The sequence below is a fragment of the Coptis chinensis genome, chromosome 3 (genome assembly GCF_015680905.1).
Source record: "Coptis chinensis isolate HL-2020 chromosome 3, ASM1568090v1, whole genome shotgun sequence".
Lineage (NCBI taxonomy): Eukaryota > Viridiplantae > Streptophyta > Magnoliopsida > Ranunculales > Ranunculaceae > Coptis > Coptis chinensis.
Genome location: NC_141458.1, coordinates 119,148,909 through 119,166,535, shown reverse-complemented (window position 1 = coordinate 119,166,535; position 17,627 = coordinate 119,148,909). Strand labels below are relative to the sequence as shown.

Genomic DNA, 17,627 nt, shown 5'->3' with positions numbered 1-17,627 from the left:
ATGTATTTAAAAGCGATATAAAGCATATGGCGATAAACGAAATTTTCATGATTGGCCACGATTAAATATTTGAAGAGCCAACATATATAGGCATATAGCACATGTGGTAGAACTCTGTCTGATCTAGGCCTTAATATTTTTTAGTTTCCACCTTGGTCTGACCCATATAAAAATTGATAACAAATTTGGTAATCTAAAAGACTATAACCACTGGATTTATTAAGTAACAATTTAATTTGTAGATTCTTTTCATTATTAGTTTATCTTCCAACCTGTTCTAATAATTGTAGATTTTCTAAAATTACTTCCTAACACCAATATTTACCAAAATTAAATCAAACTTGCTGCCATTGTTTAGGAAACTCATTGCCATTGTTTAGGAAACTCATGCAAGGACTCTGCCACTGTCAGTACTTCATTTTATTTCTTTTGAGCTTATCTATGTTGATTCTCTCATCAGCTTCCTTGCCCACTTCTCTGCCAGTTAACAAAAAAAAAAAAAAATCAAATATGTCACATTTCCACTGAACCTTCTTGTCAGTTTCAGTAATAAAGGGACCCATCATATGATAAATTAAAAATCTTCTCTACTCGTTCAGGAGTCTTCTCTTTTTACAACTGCCAACAACTCCCTTCCAAGCCACTCTTCTTCTTTATCTATAACCAACTCCAATTTAAGTATTCAACAAACCTTTCTTAACTTCCTTCATTCATTCATTCAGAGAAAGAGAGAGGGAGAGAGAGAGAGAGAGAGAGTTAACATGGCTGGAGAAGATTTAGAAAGCAGGGGAGTGAAAAACAGAGGAAATGGAAACAATCCATCTTCATATTACTCAACTTATGAAGAGAATACGGAGAAAGTTTGGACATCATGGTTGATTCCAGTGTTTGTTGTGGCAAACATTGTTGTGTTCGTAGTTGCTATGTATATCAACAACTGTCCAGACAACATTCAGTCATTTGAACGGAAATGTTTTGCAAGGTTTCTTGGAAGGTTTTCATTTCAACCCCTCAAAGAGAATCCACTCTTAGGCCCTTCTTCATCCACGTAATGATTCTTACGTACCCTTTTATTTGTTATTTGTTATTTTCTTAGTTGTTTTGGTTTCTAGTGGCTTTGATTCTTTGATCTATGTTGTTATAAATGAATTTTGGTGTTTTGTTCTTGATTGGGAAGTCTTGAATTGAAGTGAAACCAGTGTGGGCTTTGCACTGTCTGGATAGTTGTTAAGCAGTTTTAGAAATTTGCATTCAACTTTTAATTCTAAATTTCTAATCACTTTTGTTTAAGGTTTTGTTAGAAAATTTTTTTACGATTAATTGGGCAAGAAACTCAACAAAGATGGATGCCTCAGCCTATGTCGTGGTTGAGGATTTAGAAAGATGTCTGTTGTGTACAAGTCATAAGTATGCCTCTGTGATTGCATGACATTCTATCTTTTAGGCAGTTTTTGCATCTTCAAGTCCTATTTCCATGGGTAGGTCTCTCGTCGCCCCCCGTTATTGGCATCGTCACAGCCACATAAACTCTATCAAATCATTTTGATGTTCACGACATTAATCCTATAGTAAATAGTGGGTGATTTTTATGTAAGAACCTTGTCTTCTTGACAAAATTTACTAGATTACAATATTTGAATGTGCAAAGGTTAGTTTGGTATTGTAATCCATTGTTATAGTCAGTTTCATTGGTCGGATTTATCTTTCACTTTTATTTTCCCCTTTCTTTTGATTTGAGTTTTCTTCAAATAGTTTGAGCTCTTGCTACATGTATACAATTTGCCTTTCATTAATTCATTATATACCACTCATACATTCACAGGTTAGAGAAGTTGGGGGGTCTCAAATGGAACAAAATTGTTCACAAGCATGAAGGATGGAGACTTGTCACTTGTATGTGGTTGCATGCTGGTATTGTCCATCTGGTTGCAAACATGTTGAGCCTGATCTTTATTGGCATTCGCCTTGAACAACAATTTGGATTTGGTAAGCTTTACATTTTCTACAATCTGAATTGTTACTTCTAATATACTGAAGCTTAATTATTATCTATGTAGTTGAATTTAACTCTTTGTTTTTAATTTGTTTTTCCCTTTCGTCACGAAAAGTTCTTCCTGACACTTACGATATTTCAGTCAGGATAGGGATAATCTACCTTCTGTCAGGATTTGGCGGGAGTGTCCTCTCAACCCTTTTCATTAGAAACAGTATCTCTGTTGGAGCTTCCGGCGCTCTCTTTGGACTTCTTGGCGCAATGCTCTCGGAACTTTTTACCAACTGGACTATTTATACCAACAAGGTCAGACCTACCCGCCTCTGCTTTCTATGAATGTTTAAAACGCCACTCATTTTGGTGAAGATATGTTATTTCGTGCATTTTATGCAAATTATTAATATGTTGTTTGCAGTTACCATGAGTTGAATATCTTACTTGGCTGTTCTTCTCCTGTAGGCAGCAGCAGTGTTCACGCTTGTGTTCATCATCGCTATCAACTTAGCTGTTGGAATACTGCCTCATGTTGATAATTTTGCCCATATTGGAGGATTTCTGACGGGTTTCCTTCTCGGCTTTGTAATGCTGCTTCGTCCTCAATATGGATGGATGGAACGTTTGAATCTTCCAGCTGATGTTCGTGTCAAATCTAAACACAAGATGTACCAATACGTACTGTGGATCATAGCTTTTGCGTTGTTGATTGCTGGGTAAACCTCAAAAATACAAACTCACACTATTGAAACCGTGTCCTGCAGACATTTGCATTTTGTCGCAAATTAACTTAGACTTCTCTTGTTGCAAATATTGCAGATTTGTCGTGGGGTTGGTGATGCTGTTCCGAGGAGTAAATGGAAATGATCACTGTAATTGGTGTCATTACCTTAGCTGTGTTCCGACATCAAGTTGGAAATGTGACAATTGATGAAGCAGTTTCCCATTTCCTGTGATTATGTTATTTTTCATTGTACATGCATAGTTTATACACTATAAATTGGTTTGCTTTAAATTCTTTATATGAACTCCATTGGTGGAGGTTGTCTTAGTCCTCCTATTCTAATTAACCATTGTTTGAACCTATTGATGTATTACTACATATATATTTTTCCTGGTGTTAATTTATCATTCTTAAAGATGGTCTGAAGGAGTCTCTGCACTGCCCTGACCAGGGCTTTCAATGGATCGGTTTAGGTCGGGTTCTCGAAAATCCGAACCCAAACGGATAAGAAAATTAGGAACCTGAAACCAAACCGAACCGATAAGATATATTACAAACTGAAACGAACCGACCCGAACTGAAAACTTTAAAATCAATTAATTTCAACCACACAATTAATTAATAAATATATATATAATTAATTATAAATATTACTAAAATGTCATATTAGAGCATTTCTAGGTGGTGGTAGTATACTCTTCAAATTTGAAGAATTTTTTTGAAAAATCTGGTCTCAAATTTCGACCAACTCTAGGTGGTCGTAAATATCATTTGCAAATTTGGAATAGAGCTACCTTGCGCGACATTACCAATGTCGCCCCCAATTTGAAAAAAAAACTCACGCGACATTCTCACTGTCGCACCAAATTAAAAAGGTAAAAAAACTTCGCTGATAGTAGCAAGGGCGCCATGGTAATCGGGTCAAAGTCAAAAAAAAATTGGGGTGATATTTGCAATGGTTGCGGCATGACATTACTAATGATCCAAGATCCAAAGATCCAAATTGCCAAATTTGCGAACAAGAATGCGAACGAATATGTTATAAGACCGAATTTACTACCACCTAGAGTTGAAATTCCGGAAAATTCCGAAGTATTTCTTCAAATTTGAAGGATGCGATTGAATTTGAAGCCACCTAGAGATGCTCTTATCGGTTCGGTAGGGGACAAACCCAAAACTAAATCATCTTATTGGCTTGGTTCAGGTCGGTCGGTTATCGGGTTATTGAAACCCATTGACAGCCCTCCCCTTTGACAAAGTTAGTAGAGAACTCCGTTATAGAATTCGTTGACGTCTTGATGGATCATCAAGCAATTCATCATGATTGGATTGAGGAACTTTACTGGGATGAAAATATGAAATAGAACTTTACTGGCAACATATGTTTATGTGAAAAAACGTGAATGTATGACAATGTTTGAGTTTGTCCTTTTATCATTCAAAGGTAGATTTACAATTGGAGATTTAGTTACTGCTGGTCTCTTATTACCAATCTCTGCTTCATGCTACCAATTGGATTATGTGGTGTTGATGTGCAACGGCGCCATATCAGACCAATCACTTAATTAGTTGACGTGACCTAATAGGCCAATAGAATACCTCAGTGGACATGTCAAAATATATGGAGCAGATTAAATTCAGTGGCAAAACAAGTGAGATATTTGCTACGAATCTATACTACTATCCCTTTACAAAATTGAACAGAATTAATTGAATTTGAATTGCTATGCAGCTACACATGAATTTGAATTAGTTCACTTGACACATGCCAATAGAATAACACATTGGTGGACATGTCTAAATATATGGAACAAATTAAATTCAGTGACAAAACAATTGAGATGCTATGCCATGCTACTGTTCTCTTAAAAAACATATGAATTGAATCAATTGAATTTGAATTGCTCTGCAGCTACACTTGGTATATCACTACAAAGAATGCTAATGTGTATTTATACATTATATTCCTGTATTACTGACCATAGAGCTTGGAACCGAGTCGTGGGGTGAGTAGCACTTGCAATGGAGTTCCCTTGTAATTGGTAACACTTGAAGTTTCGGTCATGTCAACTTTAGCATTCATTGGTGTCGCCAAATCGAAGCTATGAAGGAGACGAGCAAGCACCAAATGGATGACATTTAGGGCAAACAATAGCCCAGGACACATCCTTCTACCAGATCCAAAAGGAATGAGCTCGAAATGCTGACCCTTAACATCCATTTTCGAGTTGCCATCGAGAAATCTTTCCGGTCGAAATTCTGAAGGATCAGACCACAAGGTTGGGTCTTGTTGCACCTTCCAAATGTTGACTAGTAATCGACTTCCTGCTTTGACATGGTAGCCACCTATATTGCAATCGTGTGTGGCCTCACGTTCGATAAGAGGCCCAACTTGGTATAGACGCATCGATTCTTTTACAATGGCTCCAAGGTAAACCAAATTGTTAATATCTGAATCTTCAACATTTCTATCCTTACCAACATGTTGGTCTAATTCATCCTGAGCCTTCTTCAGAATGTCTCGATTGTTTAGTAGTAGAGAAAGGACCCATGTTAAGGCCACTGATGTTGTGTCGCTCCCCCCAAGGATCACTCCCACGCATATCGATTTGATGAAGGTCTCAGGATCAGTGCCATGGAGCTGAATCTCGTCCATCATTGACAAAGTAAGATCGATAAAGTCTTGTTCACCTTTTTCGGTATTGCCGGACACTCTTTTTCTCTTTTGTTGATGCTCGTCCACCCAGGAACCGAATATGGAGTCAAGTTCCTTGGCTGTCTTTTTCATTGCACCAACATGACCAAGCATGTAATCCAACCATCCAAGTGATGGAAATATATCTGAGATCACGAGGTTTCCCATGAATTGAGCTGCATCATCAATCACTTTTTTGAAATGCTTTGCTTCATTATTACCTCGCCGCGCCTTGGTCCCATAGTTCTGTTTACCGGACACCATTCTAGTAACCACATTGAGTGTCAACTCTTCGAACCATTTGTTCATCTCTACCATGACCGAACCCTGACCAACTTCATGACCAATAGCACCATCAGTAACAGTACAAGTAGTGTCGTTTGAAGTTGAACAGAGTTGGTATAGCTCATTGAAGAACGCGCCCACTTCAGAAGCTCGGACTTGGTTTTGCATCTGAATCCTTTGGCTAGTGAGAAGATTAGACTTAGAGACCTTGCGCATTTCCACCCAAAGAGGTCCATAAGGTGCAAAGCCAACCGATGCTTGGTCGTAGGTCATGATCTTCATTGCCATGTTGCTGGGACGGTTCGTGAAGTATTTATCATTGGTAGTGAAACACTCCTTTGCCAACTCCCAGCTACTGACTACGAGTTCTGGGTGTGGCCCTATTTGGATCATAAAGGCTGGTCCATACTTATCAGCCAATTTTCCAAGAACATGATGAGGCAATTCACCTCCCATTAACATTTGGAGATGACCAAGAATGGGCTTTGCACCACCAGCTACTGGTGCTACATTCCTTCTTTTATAATTGGTAGTGCTACTTCTGCTTGGTGCAGATTTGTACCAAAATTTAGTATAAAGAACAAATACAGCAAGAAGGGCCAATACCAGTTGAAGAATCATGTTGGAGAATTCGATTAGTTAAACTTTTGTGGTGAAATACCCAGACTTGATAAGAAATGTTCCAAGATGAAGATAATGAATATGAATTAAACGCCGTGAATTAAGTGAAGAAGATATCAAGAAGTATAATATTTATGGGATTCAAGTGAAAAGATATGAGGAATGAATTTGAATGTGATTTAAGTACATAGTTTGATTGGTTTATATAGAGGTGTTTCATGCATGCTTTCGATCAGTCAATGAAGAAAATTGGAATAATATACCCAATACTTTTCAAGTGTTTCAACACGTTGGTAAAATACCCAGACTTGAAAGTTCGATATATAGAAGTATTTAAAATATCATTTCTTAGAAGTTGGTGACGACCTACGTTGCGGTTTCTACAAGAAATAGAAAATTTTAATTGTTATACACATTTTTCAAATATTTAACTATAAACAAAGACCACAATATATATATACATATTTGTTTTATTACCTTTACTCTTTGGAGTTTGGACTGCGTATAGACATACGAGCATCTCTAGGTGGTTGTATCACCTTCAAAAAATTCAAATTTGTTTCCGAAACTTGAAATTTTCCGGAATTCCAATTCTAGGTAGAAGCAAATTCGGTCGCATTACCTGTCCAGCTGCATTCTTGTTCACAAATTTGACATTTCGGATGCGGATGCGGAGCGACAGTGGTAATGTCGTGCACCATTGCGCCACAATTTTTTTTTTGGACTTTAACCAACACCACGCGCCAGTAGTACTGTTGTGCACCATTGCTAATGTTGCGCTAGTTATTATTTTTTACTTTTTCAATTTGGTGTGACAGTGGGAATGTCGCGTGAGTTTTTTTTTTTTCAATTTGGGGGCGACCGCATCAATGTCGTGCAAGGTACCCTTATTCCAAATTTGCAAATGATATTTGTGACCACTTAGAGTTGGTTAAAATTTGCGTCAAATTTATGCAATGCTTAGTTTGTTTCTTTGTTTCCGGTCTAATAAAAAGTCTCCACTTGTCAATAAATACGGACCCAAAGTTCATTCCGTCCAAAAGTCAAATTTTATTTATTCAAACTTTCAGTCTGCCTCTAAGACAAAACAAAAAGAAACAAGACAAAACAAACACCCCCTCCTCCTCCTCTTATAACTAGCATTTCTGTACAATCTATAGTGTCCTATATGCCAATTCCACTAAATATTTCTATTTATGAAAGATTTGAAATTATATGCTAAGAGTTGAAATATTAATAATTTCGAAATATGGTTAGAATATATCCGAATATACTCTCGGATTCGGTTTTTGAAAATTTTGGAATTTTAGCAATTATGAAATCTTAAACTATGGTTAAGGCATAGTTCAAGATTTCGGAATTTATGGAATTCCGACAACTTCAAAAACCAAAATTCTAGCCGGGTCATCGAGTATATTCCGAATAGATTTTGAAATATCCAATTTAATTTTTTGGCCCTCAACATAAAATTCCAAATTTTTCAAAAACAAAAATATTCGGTGGAATTCCAAGATTTTGTTCGAAATCACGAACTATATGATTACAGGTAAAAGGTATTTTTTGTTTTAAATTCAATTATTTGACTTTCTGAAGGCAAATTTGGGATCCTATTTGGCAGGGTTAAAATAAATTACATATATGCCCATCCCATAAATATAATTTACTGATGTGGTATTGTTATTAGTGAGATTATTTAAAGGAGATAATAATGGTAAATTTGGAAAAAATAATGTCTTCATCTTGTAAGTTGTGTGTTTGAATAGGGATATTTGTAGGAATTAAATATTGCAATTATATGTGTACCCTCTTGTTTAATGTCAATTTATTTAGGATATTATGTGTGGGTAATGTAAATAAAAATGGTGGAATTGGAAAACAAAAATCCTTGCCATGGAGGCATGGATGATGGATGAGTTACTATAAGTCGGACCGTTTTCTGAGTAGTTAGATATAAATGATAAAATTATTTAAATTAAACCATTATGCAGGTCTAACGGGGAATATTAATCCAGCGATGACCCACATTCGTATTACACAATCCTTTCAGGTACACAAATGTATTATTGTTTGTGCATCATATATTCATATCCCATAGTTCAAGATTTTAGAATTCTCGAAATAATACTTAAAACTTCAAAAATCAAAATTCTAGATGATATTCCAAAAAAAATATAAGAAAAATTCATATTTCGGCCCTAACATTAATTTTTCAATATCTCTAAAAATCAAAATATTCGGATGAATTCCGAGATTCCGTTCAAAATCAGGAACTATGATCATATCGTCTCTAGCTTATTCTTTTTATTTCAAAAAAAATTACAATTTTTTTTCATTTGAGTTTGATATGAACAATAATTGTATATCAAACTTGACTTCGAGTTTAATATGGGGCTCAAGCTCGACTTATTTTGCACTACGAGCTCGAGTTCAAACACAAGCTCAAACGATAGTCGGATATCACAATATAATATTTATACTTGTCGGATATTATTTTATTTAAAAAAAAAACTTAAATAAAGGGACTCTCGCAAACAAGTTTGTTTTTGAGAGTAGGATTTGCAATTGCAAAGGAACTCGCGGTGCACTTTGTCGCCTCGCTCAATGTAATTTAATTATTTAATTATATTAATTAAAGCAAAAAAAAATATATATAAAAATGTTAAAATGGTCAAACCAAGCCCAAAAGTCCTAGTCCAACTGATCAACCCTAGTTGTGAGTCAAAGTTTGAGACTAGTTACATGCCTCCATTTTCAATTTCCGATACTTAATTATTATTAATTTTTTCTTGTAGTATCACTTATAATGGATGGATTTTGGTAATGCTGTAGCAAGAGATAAAATGAAACAAAACAGTGAAAATTGAGTATAGTGTCATTAGTGTGTGGATTTTTATTTTTAAAAAAAAAAAAAAAAAAAAAAAAAAAAAAAAAAAACTCTTTGTAAAGAAACATTGTTATCCATCACACAAATCTTAAATGTATGTATAAATTTTAATTAGTGAACTTATGTTGAGAATACAAATCCAAATTCAATGGTCTTAAAAAAAACGTATTACTAAATTTTTTACATTTTGGTTTTGGAAGTTTCTATTCTCCATTTCTCTTAATTAGTGAACTTGTGTTTTGATGTAAAGACTCAAATTCTCGTTAAGGGTATTTTTGTAAATTTCATATCAAATCTAGGGTCATTTATGTAAATTGGTCGTCGGGTTTATATTTCAAACGTACGTAACTTACTAAAACTTAACTCCGACTCATAAGTCACGTTAGATAAGCGACCCATATGCGAAAATTTGACAAAATGCCGGTTAAGGTTTTTCAAGGCTCAAGTCAAGACGAAGTTAACAAACTTACACGCATGAGTGGGTCATCGTTATAGCCTGTAGTGAGATAGAATATAAGAGATTAAATTTAGCAGGATGGGCCGGAAAAATAATTAAGACGCTAAGTCGAATTAGTAGGGGTTAGAAGTTAATTAAAACCTTAAGCCTAATTGGGTCATATTGGGCTTGGGCCTTAACAACTTAAAAAAAAAAAAAAAAAAAACGTATTGCACCAAAATAGAACGAAATCGCGAAAACAGTAAAAAATCGCCCAAATCAAATCGCACCAATTTCTTTCCTTCTCCAATTTCGCCCAACCACTAAAACCTAGGAGAGAGAAACCCAATTCGCCCAAATTCAATCGATCCAAACCAACAATTCTTCACACCCAATCTTAGTAACACTAAAACCAAGCGTGAAGATTCAAATTGAGTGGAATTTCGTCGTACCGCCGCTGCCGGGTGAGTTTAATTTGTTTCAAACAACTAGTTTAAACTCATTTCAATGGATTTGATGTGTTACTGAAGATATTTGAATGGGGTGGTTGTATAATTCGACAGTAGCTATTTGGAGAGGTAATGGCTTAACGAAATCAGCCGAGAAGAAAGCTAAATGAAGAATTCTTACTGATTTGGTAAGAGACTTTTATATTCTCTAGTTCTATAATTTGTTTCATATGTCTGGGAATTTTAAAAGCAATGATTCGAAGTTTATATGTATTAGAGTAAATTCGCACCCATTCATTGATGAAGTTATTATGGTTGGAGTGTTGAAATTTGGATGGGATTGTGATGTATTGAAAAAAAAAAAAAAAATTGAAATTGGTTGTTGAATGTCGGCAGTAGCTTGTTTGGAGAAGATTGAGTTGAGCGATATCGGTGGAGCAGCTAGCTAGGGAGCTGTTCTTACTGACTCGGTAAGAATTATAAATATTCACTCTATTTTAGAGAAGTTTATGTTAGTTATATACTTGTTTAGGATTAGGTCGATTGATGAACGATTAATAAGGAACACCCCGTAATTATTTCTAGATTTAAGGTGAATTGAAGAGTGGAATTTGTTTGTAGTTGGAGTTGGGAAAAATCTTAATCGTTAGTAGAATTGATAGGAGTGGTATTGACATAAAGGCCGCGGAGATCGCCGAGTATCGATGCTTAAATGGCACAGTAGCTCATTAATCCGGTAGTTAGATGAAAATTTAACCGAAACCAAATTATTAACGTCGAGATTCTTCTCGACTTTCGTAGATAAGAATTTCCTCGTTAGTTTGATAAATTCTAACGACCAACGTATACATCTGATATTATAGGAGTGATCTCGAGTGGATTTGGTTAAGTGGGCTTGATTCAGTTAAGTGGGCTTGAGGAGAACGGAGCTTGCTAAGGTAGGAACCTACATACCAATATATGGTCTGCTTATTTTCATGCATGATTTGAATTGTTTAAATAGGAAATAGATAGTTGCGTATCAACCATGCATGTATATATGATATTCATGTTTTGCACTGTATTTCCTCGCTATAAACTATATATATAGATAGCTTTCGTGTGAAATGGTTTTTTGGTAGAATCGGGATAGCGACCGCCTCGAGATTCATTCCACGTCCTCGGGATGTGTGTTGGGTCTCGCGCGATGTAACGCGGTATTAGAGCCGCCCATTATTAGATCCGTCCCGGGAGTGTAGTGGGGACTCGATCGCGACGCGCTTCATAAGTTTTAGTCGAACCGATAAAACCCAAAGTAGTATTTACGTTCCATTAAAAGCGTTAATACTAGCTTAGCAATGTCGAGACGCCGCGACGGTAGTTGTCTTGCGAGAGAGAGCGGACACGTGTCGAAAAATTTGACGAATCGGACACCATAAGGTCGGTGAATTTTCATTTCGAGGTGCGGTAGCGACCGACCGCCTAAGCCTTTACCCGAGCCGACCGCGCCTCTTGCATAATTTTGAAAACTTTTCTCTCATTTATCAAGCAATCGAATTGGCTGCGTGTATATGTGCGCAGAATAGTTACCATGGATCCGGAAAGTACTAGTGGGGATGATACTACGGATCGTGGTCGAGAGGACCGAATGGATAGGCTCCTCGCTATGATGAATCAAATGGCTCAAGCACAAAATGAGATGAAAGCTGAGATCAAAAGTTTGAGGGCTAGTCGGAACGAGCCCCAACCTCTTCTAACATCCGCTGTTATTCCACCTGGCATAACACCAGAGGTAGCATCGCCAACCGTAGTGAGAGTTGAGGAGTTCGCACCACCGGTGCAAAGTCAATCGGGGTTTCGCTTGCAAATTTCATCGCCACGCCCACCTGAATTTGTGGGGTCTTCTCGAGGTTAAAGTAGCCAAGACCGGTTGTTAGACATGTCTAGTATGCCGGACTCCATGATGTGTACCGATGTGGAACGGGTTACTTTGGCTGCCTTCATGCTTAGAGGGAAGCCAAACACCGGTGGATGGTGTTTAGGGCGGAGACGCGTTTCCTATGAGTTGGGCTAAGTTTGAGGAACTCTTCATTTTGAGGTATGTTACCGAGGCGAGAGCTAAAAAGCGAATGGAATTCCTCAAATGGAACAAGGAAACATGACCCGGGACAAGACTTAAGAGAAATTCAACGTTTCAACGATATGGGAAGGAGTTGATTTCCACGGAAAAAGCTAAGGCGAGGAAATTCATTGACGGGCTGAAACCAGTATATGCAGAGAGCAAGATGTCGGTCCTTCCGATCGATTCTTATGCCGAGGTTGTGAGAAGCGGCTCAAGGTATTGAAAGAGTGGATGATCGGTTATTGCTACTGAGGCAAAGAGGTTGGAAGCGGTAAGACATTCGGCATTTCGGGGTAGGTTAAGGCGAGGATACGGAAACGAGCGGTGTTTACCAAGGTAGTGGTTCAGTGGTTGCAACAGATGTATAGGCGGTCATCCAGCAGCACCACAGTGGAGGGCACCACCGTGTACATAGGGGTTTGAATGTGGTTAGGCCAAAGCCACGAGTCTACCGGGGCCATGAGACCGATGAGTGGATCACGATGGCACCGAGGGTACCTGCTCCTTCTCGCACTGAGACACACCGGTCAAGCAGAATTTGAGGCCCTCGTGGTCGAGAGCTAGATTGCAATCTGTAATACCACCGAGTATACAATGGGGGAGAGAGAGTGTGGTTTGCTATAGTTTGCGGTGAAACCGGCATATCAGCGGTTTTGTCCCAAGTCCAATTCAGGGGTGGAACGAGACCCGGGGCAAGGTGTATTATCTAGTGCGGAGGAAGAAGTTGTGGATCCCGTGATCGCCCCAAGAGGAAGCCACAAAAGATATAATGCTATGGGGGTAGATATCTTACCGATCAAGTGGTTGAAGGTATGATATGTTTGTTTACACATAAGGTGCATGTCTTGTTTGATACGGGTGCTACTCATTCCTTCATTTCTAAAAATATGGTGGAAATTCTTGGGTTGGAAGTAGTTAATACGGAGAGGAAGCTTATTTTATCTACTCCTCTAGGAAAGAAAACTATGTTCTTTGAAGTTTGTCACCATTGTGTGATAAAGATAGGTGATAGGGAGATGATAGTCGATCTAACGGTGATGGACCTAAAAGATTTCGATGTCATCGTAGGGATGGATTTGTTAGGGAAGTATCATGCCCATGTAGATTGTTTTGCCAAAACAGTGACGCTTAGAGTACCGGGACAGCCTGAGGTTGTGTTCAAGGGGATTAGACATACGGTATCTCGAGTTGTGGAGGCCAAGCCTGACTTCAAGTATGATAGATACGGATTGTTAGCTGGTCTTAGTCTCCAAGGGCCGAAGTTCGAATCTTCCGAGCTTGTTCCCGTGGTTCGTGAGTTTGCGGCAGTGTTCCCAGAGGCATTGCCGGGATTGCCTCCCTAGCGTGAGATAGATTTTGTCATAGATCTAATGCCGGGAACGTCGCCTATTTCGATGATTCCTTATCGAATGGCTCCTCTTGAAATGAGAGAGCTCAAATCCCAATTAGATGAATTGAAAAGATTGGGGTTTATAAGGGAAAGCCACCACCTCGGGGAGCACGGTGTTATTTGTGAAGAAGAAGAAAGATGGGTCTTTTTCGCTATGTGTGGATTATCTAAGTTGAATAATGTGACTATCAAGAACAAATATCTGTTGCCTAGGATCAATAACCCATTTGATCGGGAGTTAAGGGTGCCAAGTATTTCGAATATAGATCTCTAACAAAGTTACCATCGATGATAATTCGAGAAGAAGACATACGTAAGATAGCTTTTCCAACACGGCTAGGGCATTTTGAGTTTTGGTGTTACCATTTGATTGACCAATGCTCCAGCTGCATTTATGGATCTCATGCACCGAAAGTGAGGTGGAAATACTTAGATCAATTTGTTATCGTGATTCATAGACGACATCTTGATTTATTCCAAGACTAGAAATGAACATAAGGAACACTTGAGGATTGTTCTCCAAACCTTAGTTGATCATCGCCTTTATGCCAAGTTTAGCAAGTGTGAGTTCCGTTGAATGAAATGAGGTTCTTAGGGCATGTTGATCGGAGAATGGAATCAAAGTTGATCGCTCAAAGATAGAGGCGTGAATAATTGGTCGAGACCGACGTCCACGACGAAATCGAAGTTTCTTGGGATTGGTGGTTATTACCGCCGCTTTGTAGAAGGATTCTCCAGCATAGCCGTCCTTAACTAGATTGACACGAAGGATGTGAAGTTTGAATGGACGGAGGCATGCAAAAAGCTTTCCAAGAGCTAAAGACGGATTGATAACAAATGCCAATTTTGACTATTCCGGATCCGAGAAGAGCTATGTGATTTATACCGATGCCTCTAACACGGGTTAGGATGTGTCTTAATGCAAGAAGGCCAAGTGATAGCGATGCCTAGACAATTGAATGCCCATGAGAAGAATTATCCTACTCATGACTTGGAGTTAGCGGCGATTATTCATGCTCTAAAGATATGGAGACATTATGTGTATGGTGAGAAGTTTGAGATATTCTCGATTACAAGAGTCTCAAGTAACTTGTTCTCGCAGAAAGATTTGAATATGAGGCGAGGAGATGGGTCGAGTACATGGAGGACTATACATTCTCATTGCAATACCATCCGGTAAAGCAAATGTAGTTGCCGATTAATCGAAAGTAGGAAGCGAGAACATGTTTGTGCTCAGATGATGATGAAGGAGTGGCAATTGCTGGAGTCTGCTGCTTCTTATGGTTTTGAAATCACGGGAAATGGAAGTGGAGATCCTCAGAAGTGTTGTTATTTAGCACAGATGACAGTGACGGCAGAAAACACCTTGGTTCAGGAGATTGTGAATGCTCAGAATACATCGAGGGATGGACCTAGGTACCGAGGATACGTGAATAATGCTGAGGATGTTGATTGGGAAAAATCCAGAGATGGAAGCATCAGATTCAGAGGAAGAATTTGGGTACCTTTTGATCACTCTTTGCGTAATAATATCTTGAATGAGGCACATAGATCGAAGTATACCATTCATCCTGGTGGTACCAAAATGTATAGAGATCTGCGTCGTCAGTTTTGGTGGTCGGGCATGAAGCGACACATTGCGGAATATGTTAAGAAGTGTGCCACATGCCAACAGGTGAAAGTGAACACCATAGACCACCCGGTCTTCTTAAACCTCCGGAGATTCCGAATGGAAGTGGGAGAATATAACCATGGATTTTGTATCCGGGTTACCGAGGACCAGTGAGGGAATGGATTCTATATGGGTCATTGTTGATAGACTGACGAAGTCTACCCATTTCATACCTGTTAAGACTACTTACTCTGCTGAAAAGTTAAGTAGGATCTACGTGTCAGATGTACTGAGGTTGCATGGGGCACCACTCTCGATAATTTCAGATAGAGGTACTCAATTTACCGGTTCGTTTTGGAGAAGTCTTCAAAGGGAATTGGGGACCAAACTGAAATTTAGCACCGCATTTCATTCGCAAACCGATGGGCAATCGGAAAGAGTCATCCAAATCATCGAAGATATGCTTCGGGCTTGCGTGCTTGATTTTGGGGGTAGTTGGAAGACTCATTTGGCATTGGCTGAGTTTGCTTTACAATAACAGATTACCAATCTAGTATTGGTATGGCACCGCTTTGAAGCGTTGTATGGGGACCTTGCGTAACACCTCTCGCTGGACTGAAAACCGAGATAGTATTATGTTGGGGTCGAGATGGTTAGTAACACCACCGAAGAATATTAGAGTGATAATGGAATCGGGTTGCTCACAACCCGTGAGTCGCCGAAAAGCTATGCAGATAGTAAACATCCCTTGGAATTTTATGAAGGCGATGAGTATTTCGAAAGTATCTCCCGAAGAAGGGAATTCAGAGGTTCGGGATGAAAGGGAAACTTGCACCTAGATATGTGGGACCATTCCTGATTATTCAGAAGATCTCTGAGCTAGCTTATAAGCTCGAGCTACCAGAAAGGCTATCACGTGTCCATAACGTGTTCCATATTTCGATGCTACGCAAGTATGAGCCGGATCCACTACATGTTGTCGATTTGGAATCTTTGGAGTTGGAAGAAGACATTACCCATCCGGAAGGGCCAGTTCAGATCCTAGATGCGAGAGAGAAAAGATTGAGGTCCAAGGTCATTCCATTGGTAAAGGTCTTATGGAGAAATCACAACGTGGAGGAAGCAACATGGGAGAAAGAATCCGATATGAGGCAACAATATCCAGAATTGTTCGAGAACTAAGGTATGATTTAATTTCGAGGACGAAATTTTCTTTTAAGGAGGGTAGGATGTAAAGACTCAAATTCTCGTTAAGGGTATTTTTGTAAATTTCATATCAAATCTAGGGTCATTTATGTAAATTGGTCGTCGGGTTTATATTTCAAATGTACGTAACTTACTGAAACTTAACTCCGACTCATAAGTCACGTTAGGTAAGCGACCCATATGCGAAAATTTGACAAAATGCGGTTAAGCGGTTTTCTGTTCAAGTCGGCACGAAGTTAACGCCTTTACACGCATGAGTGGGTCATCGTTATAGCCTGCAGTGAGATAGAATATAGGAGATTAAATTTAGCGGGATGGGCGGAAAAATAATTAAGACGCTAAGTCGAATTAGTGGGGGTTAGAAGTTAATTAGGACCTTAAGCCTAATTGGGTCATATTGGGCTTGGGTCTTAACAACTTAAAAAAAAAAAAAAAAAAAAAACGTATCGCACCAAAATAGAACGAAATCGCGAAAACAGTAAAAAATCGCCCAAATCAAATCGCACCAATTTCTTTCCTTCTCCAATTTCGCCCAACCACTAAAACCTAGGAGAGAGAAACCCAATTCGCCCAAATTCAATCGATCCAAACCAACAATTCTTCACACCCAATCTTAGTAACACTAAAACCAAGCGTGAAGATTCAAATTGAGTGGAATTTTCATTGCATTACCTTGTGCCCGGGTGAGTTTAATTTGTTTCAAACAACTAGTTTAAACTCATTTCAATGGATTTGATGTGTTCTCAAGATATTTGAATGGGGTGGTTGTATAATTCGGACAAAGAGTTATTTGGAGAGGTAATGTCTTAACTAAATCAGCCGAGAAGAAAGCTAAATGAAGAATTCTTATCGATTTGGTAAGAGACTTTTATATTCTCTAGTTCTATAATTTGTTTCATATGTCTCGGAATTTTAAAAGAAATGATTCGAAGTTTATATGTATTAGAGTAAATTCGCACCCATTCATTGATGAAGTTATTATGGTTGGAGTGTTGAAATTTGGATGGGATTGTGATGTATTGAAAAAAAAAATAATAATTGAAATTGGTTGTTGAATGTCGGCAGTAGTTTGTTTGGAGAAGATTGAGTTGAGCGATATTGGTGGAGCAGCTAGCTAGGGAGCTGTTCTTACTGACTCGGTAAGAATTATAAATATTCACTATATTTTAGAGAAGTGTATGTTAGTTATATACTTGTTTAGGATTAGGTCGATTGATGAACGATTGATAAGGAACAC

At 38.3% G+C, this 17,627-nt stretch overlaps 3 protein-coding genes and 1 pseudogene across 4 annotated transcripts; 3 read left to right on the top strand and 1 right to left on the bottom strand.

The window, feature by feature from the left end:
- The first annotated feature begins 619 nt into the window (after nucleotides 1-619).
- LOC147513665 (RHOMBOID-like protein 2) lies at nucleotides 620-3,071 on the top strand. Its single transcript, XM_086596844.1, has 5 exons — nucleotides 620-1,048; nucleotides 1,823-1,986; nucleotides 2,136-2,299; nucleotides 2,453-2,703; nucleotides 2,807-3,071. Exons 1-5 carry the CDS (start codon nucleotides 762-764, stop codon nucleotides 2,916-2,918), a joined length of 978 nt encoding a protein of 325 aa, XP_086452970.1. The 5' UTR covers nucleotides 620-761; the 3' UTR covers nucleotides 2,919-3,071.
- A 1,500-nt stretch (nucleotides 3,072-4,571) lies between these two features.
- LOC147513664 (protopine 6-monooxygenase pseudogene) lies at nucleotides 4,572-6,571 on the bottom strand (annotated as a pseudogene). Its single transcript, XR_015215573.1, has one exon. The product of XR_015215573.1 is annotated as a protopine 6-monooxygenase pseudogene (transcript).
- Nucleotides 6,572-13,069: 6,498 nt separating this feature from the next.
- Nucleotides 13,070-13,525, top strand: LOC147513663 (uncharacterized). The gene has a single exon (XM_086598939.1). It carries the CDS (start codon nucleotides 13,070-13,072, stop codon nucleotides 13,523-13,525), a length of 456 nt encoding a protein of 151 aa, XP_086455065.1.
- A 1,287-nt stretch (nucleotides 13,526-14,812) lies between these two features.
- On the top strand, nucleotides 14,813-16,366 carry LOC147513662 (uncharacterized). Its single transcript, XM_086598938.1, has 2 exons — nucleotides 14,813-15,247; nucleotides 16,052-16,366. The coding sequence occupies exons 1-2, from the start codon at nucleotides 14,813-14,815 to the stop codon at nucleotides 16,364-16,366; spliced, it is 750 nt and encodes a 249-aa protein (XP_086455064.1).
- Nucleotides 16,367-17,627: the final 1,261 nt, after the last annotated feature.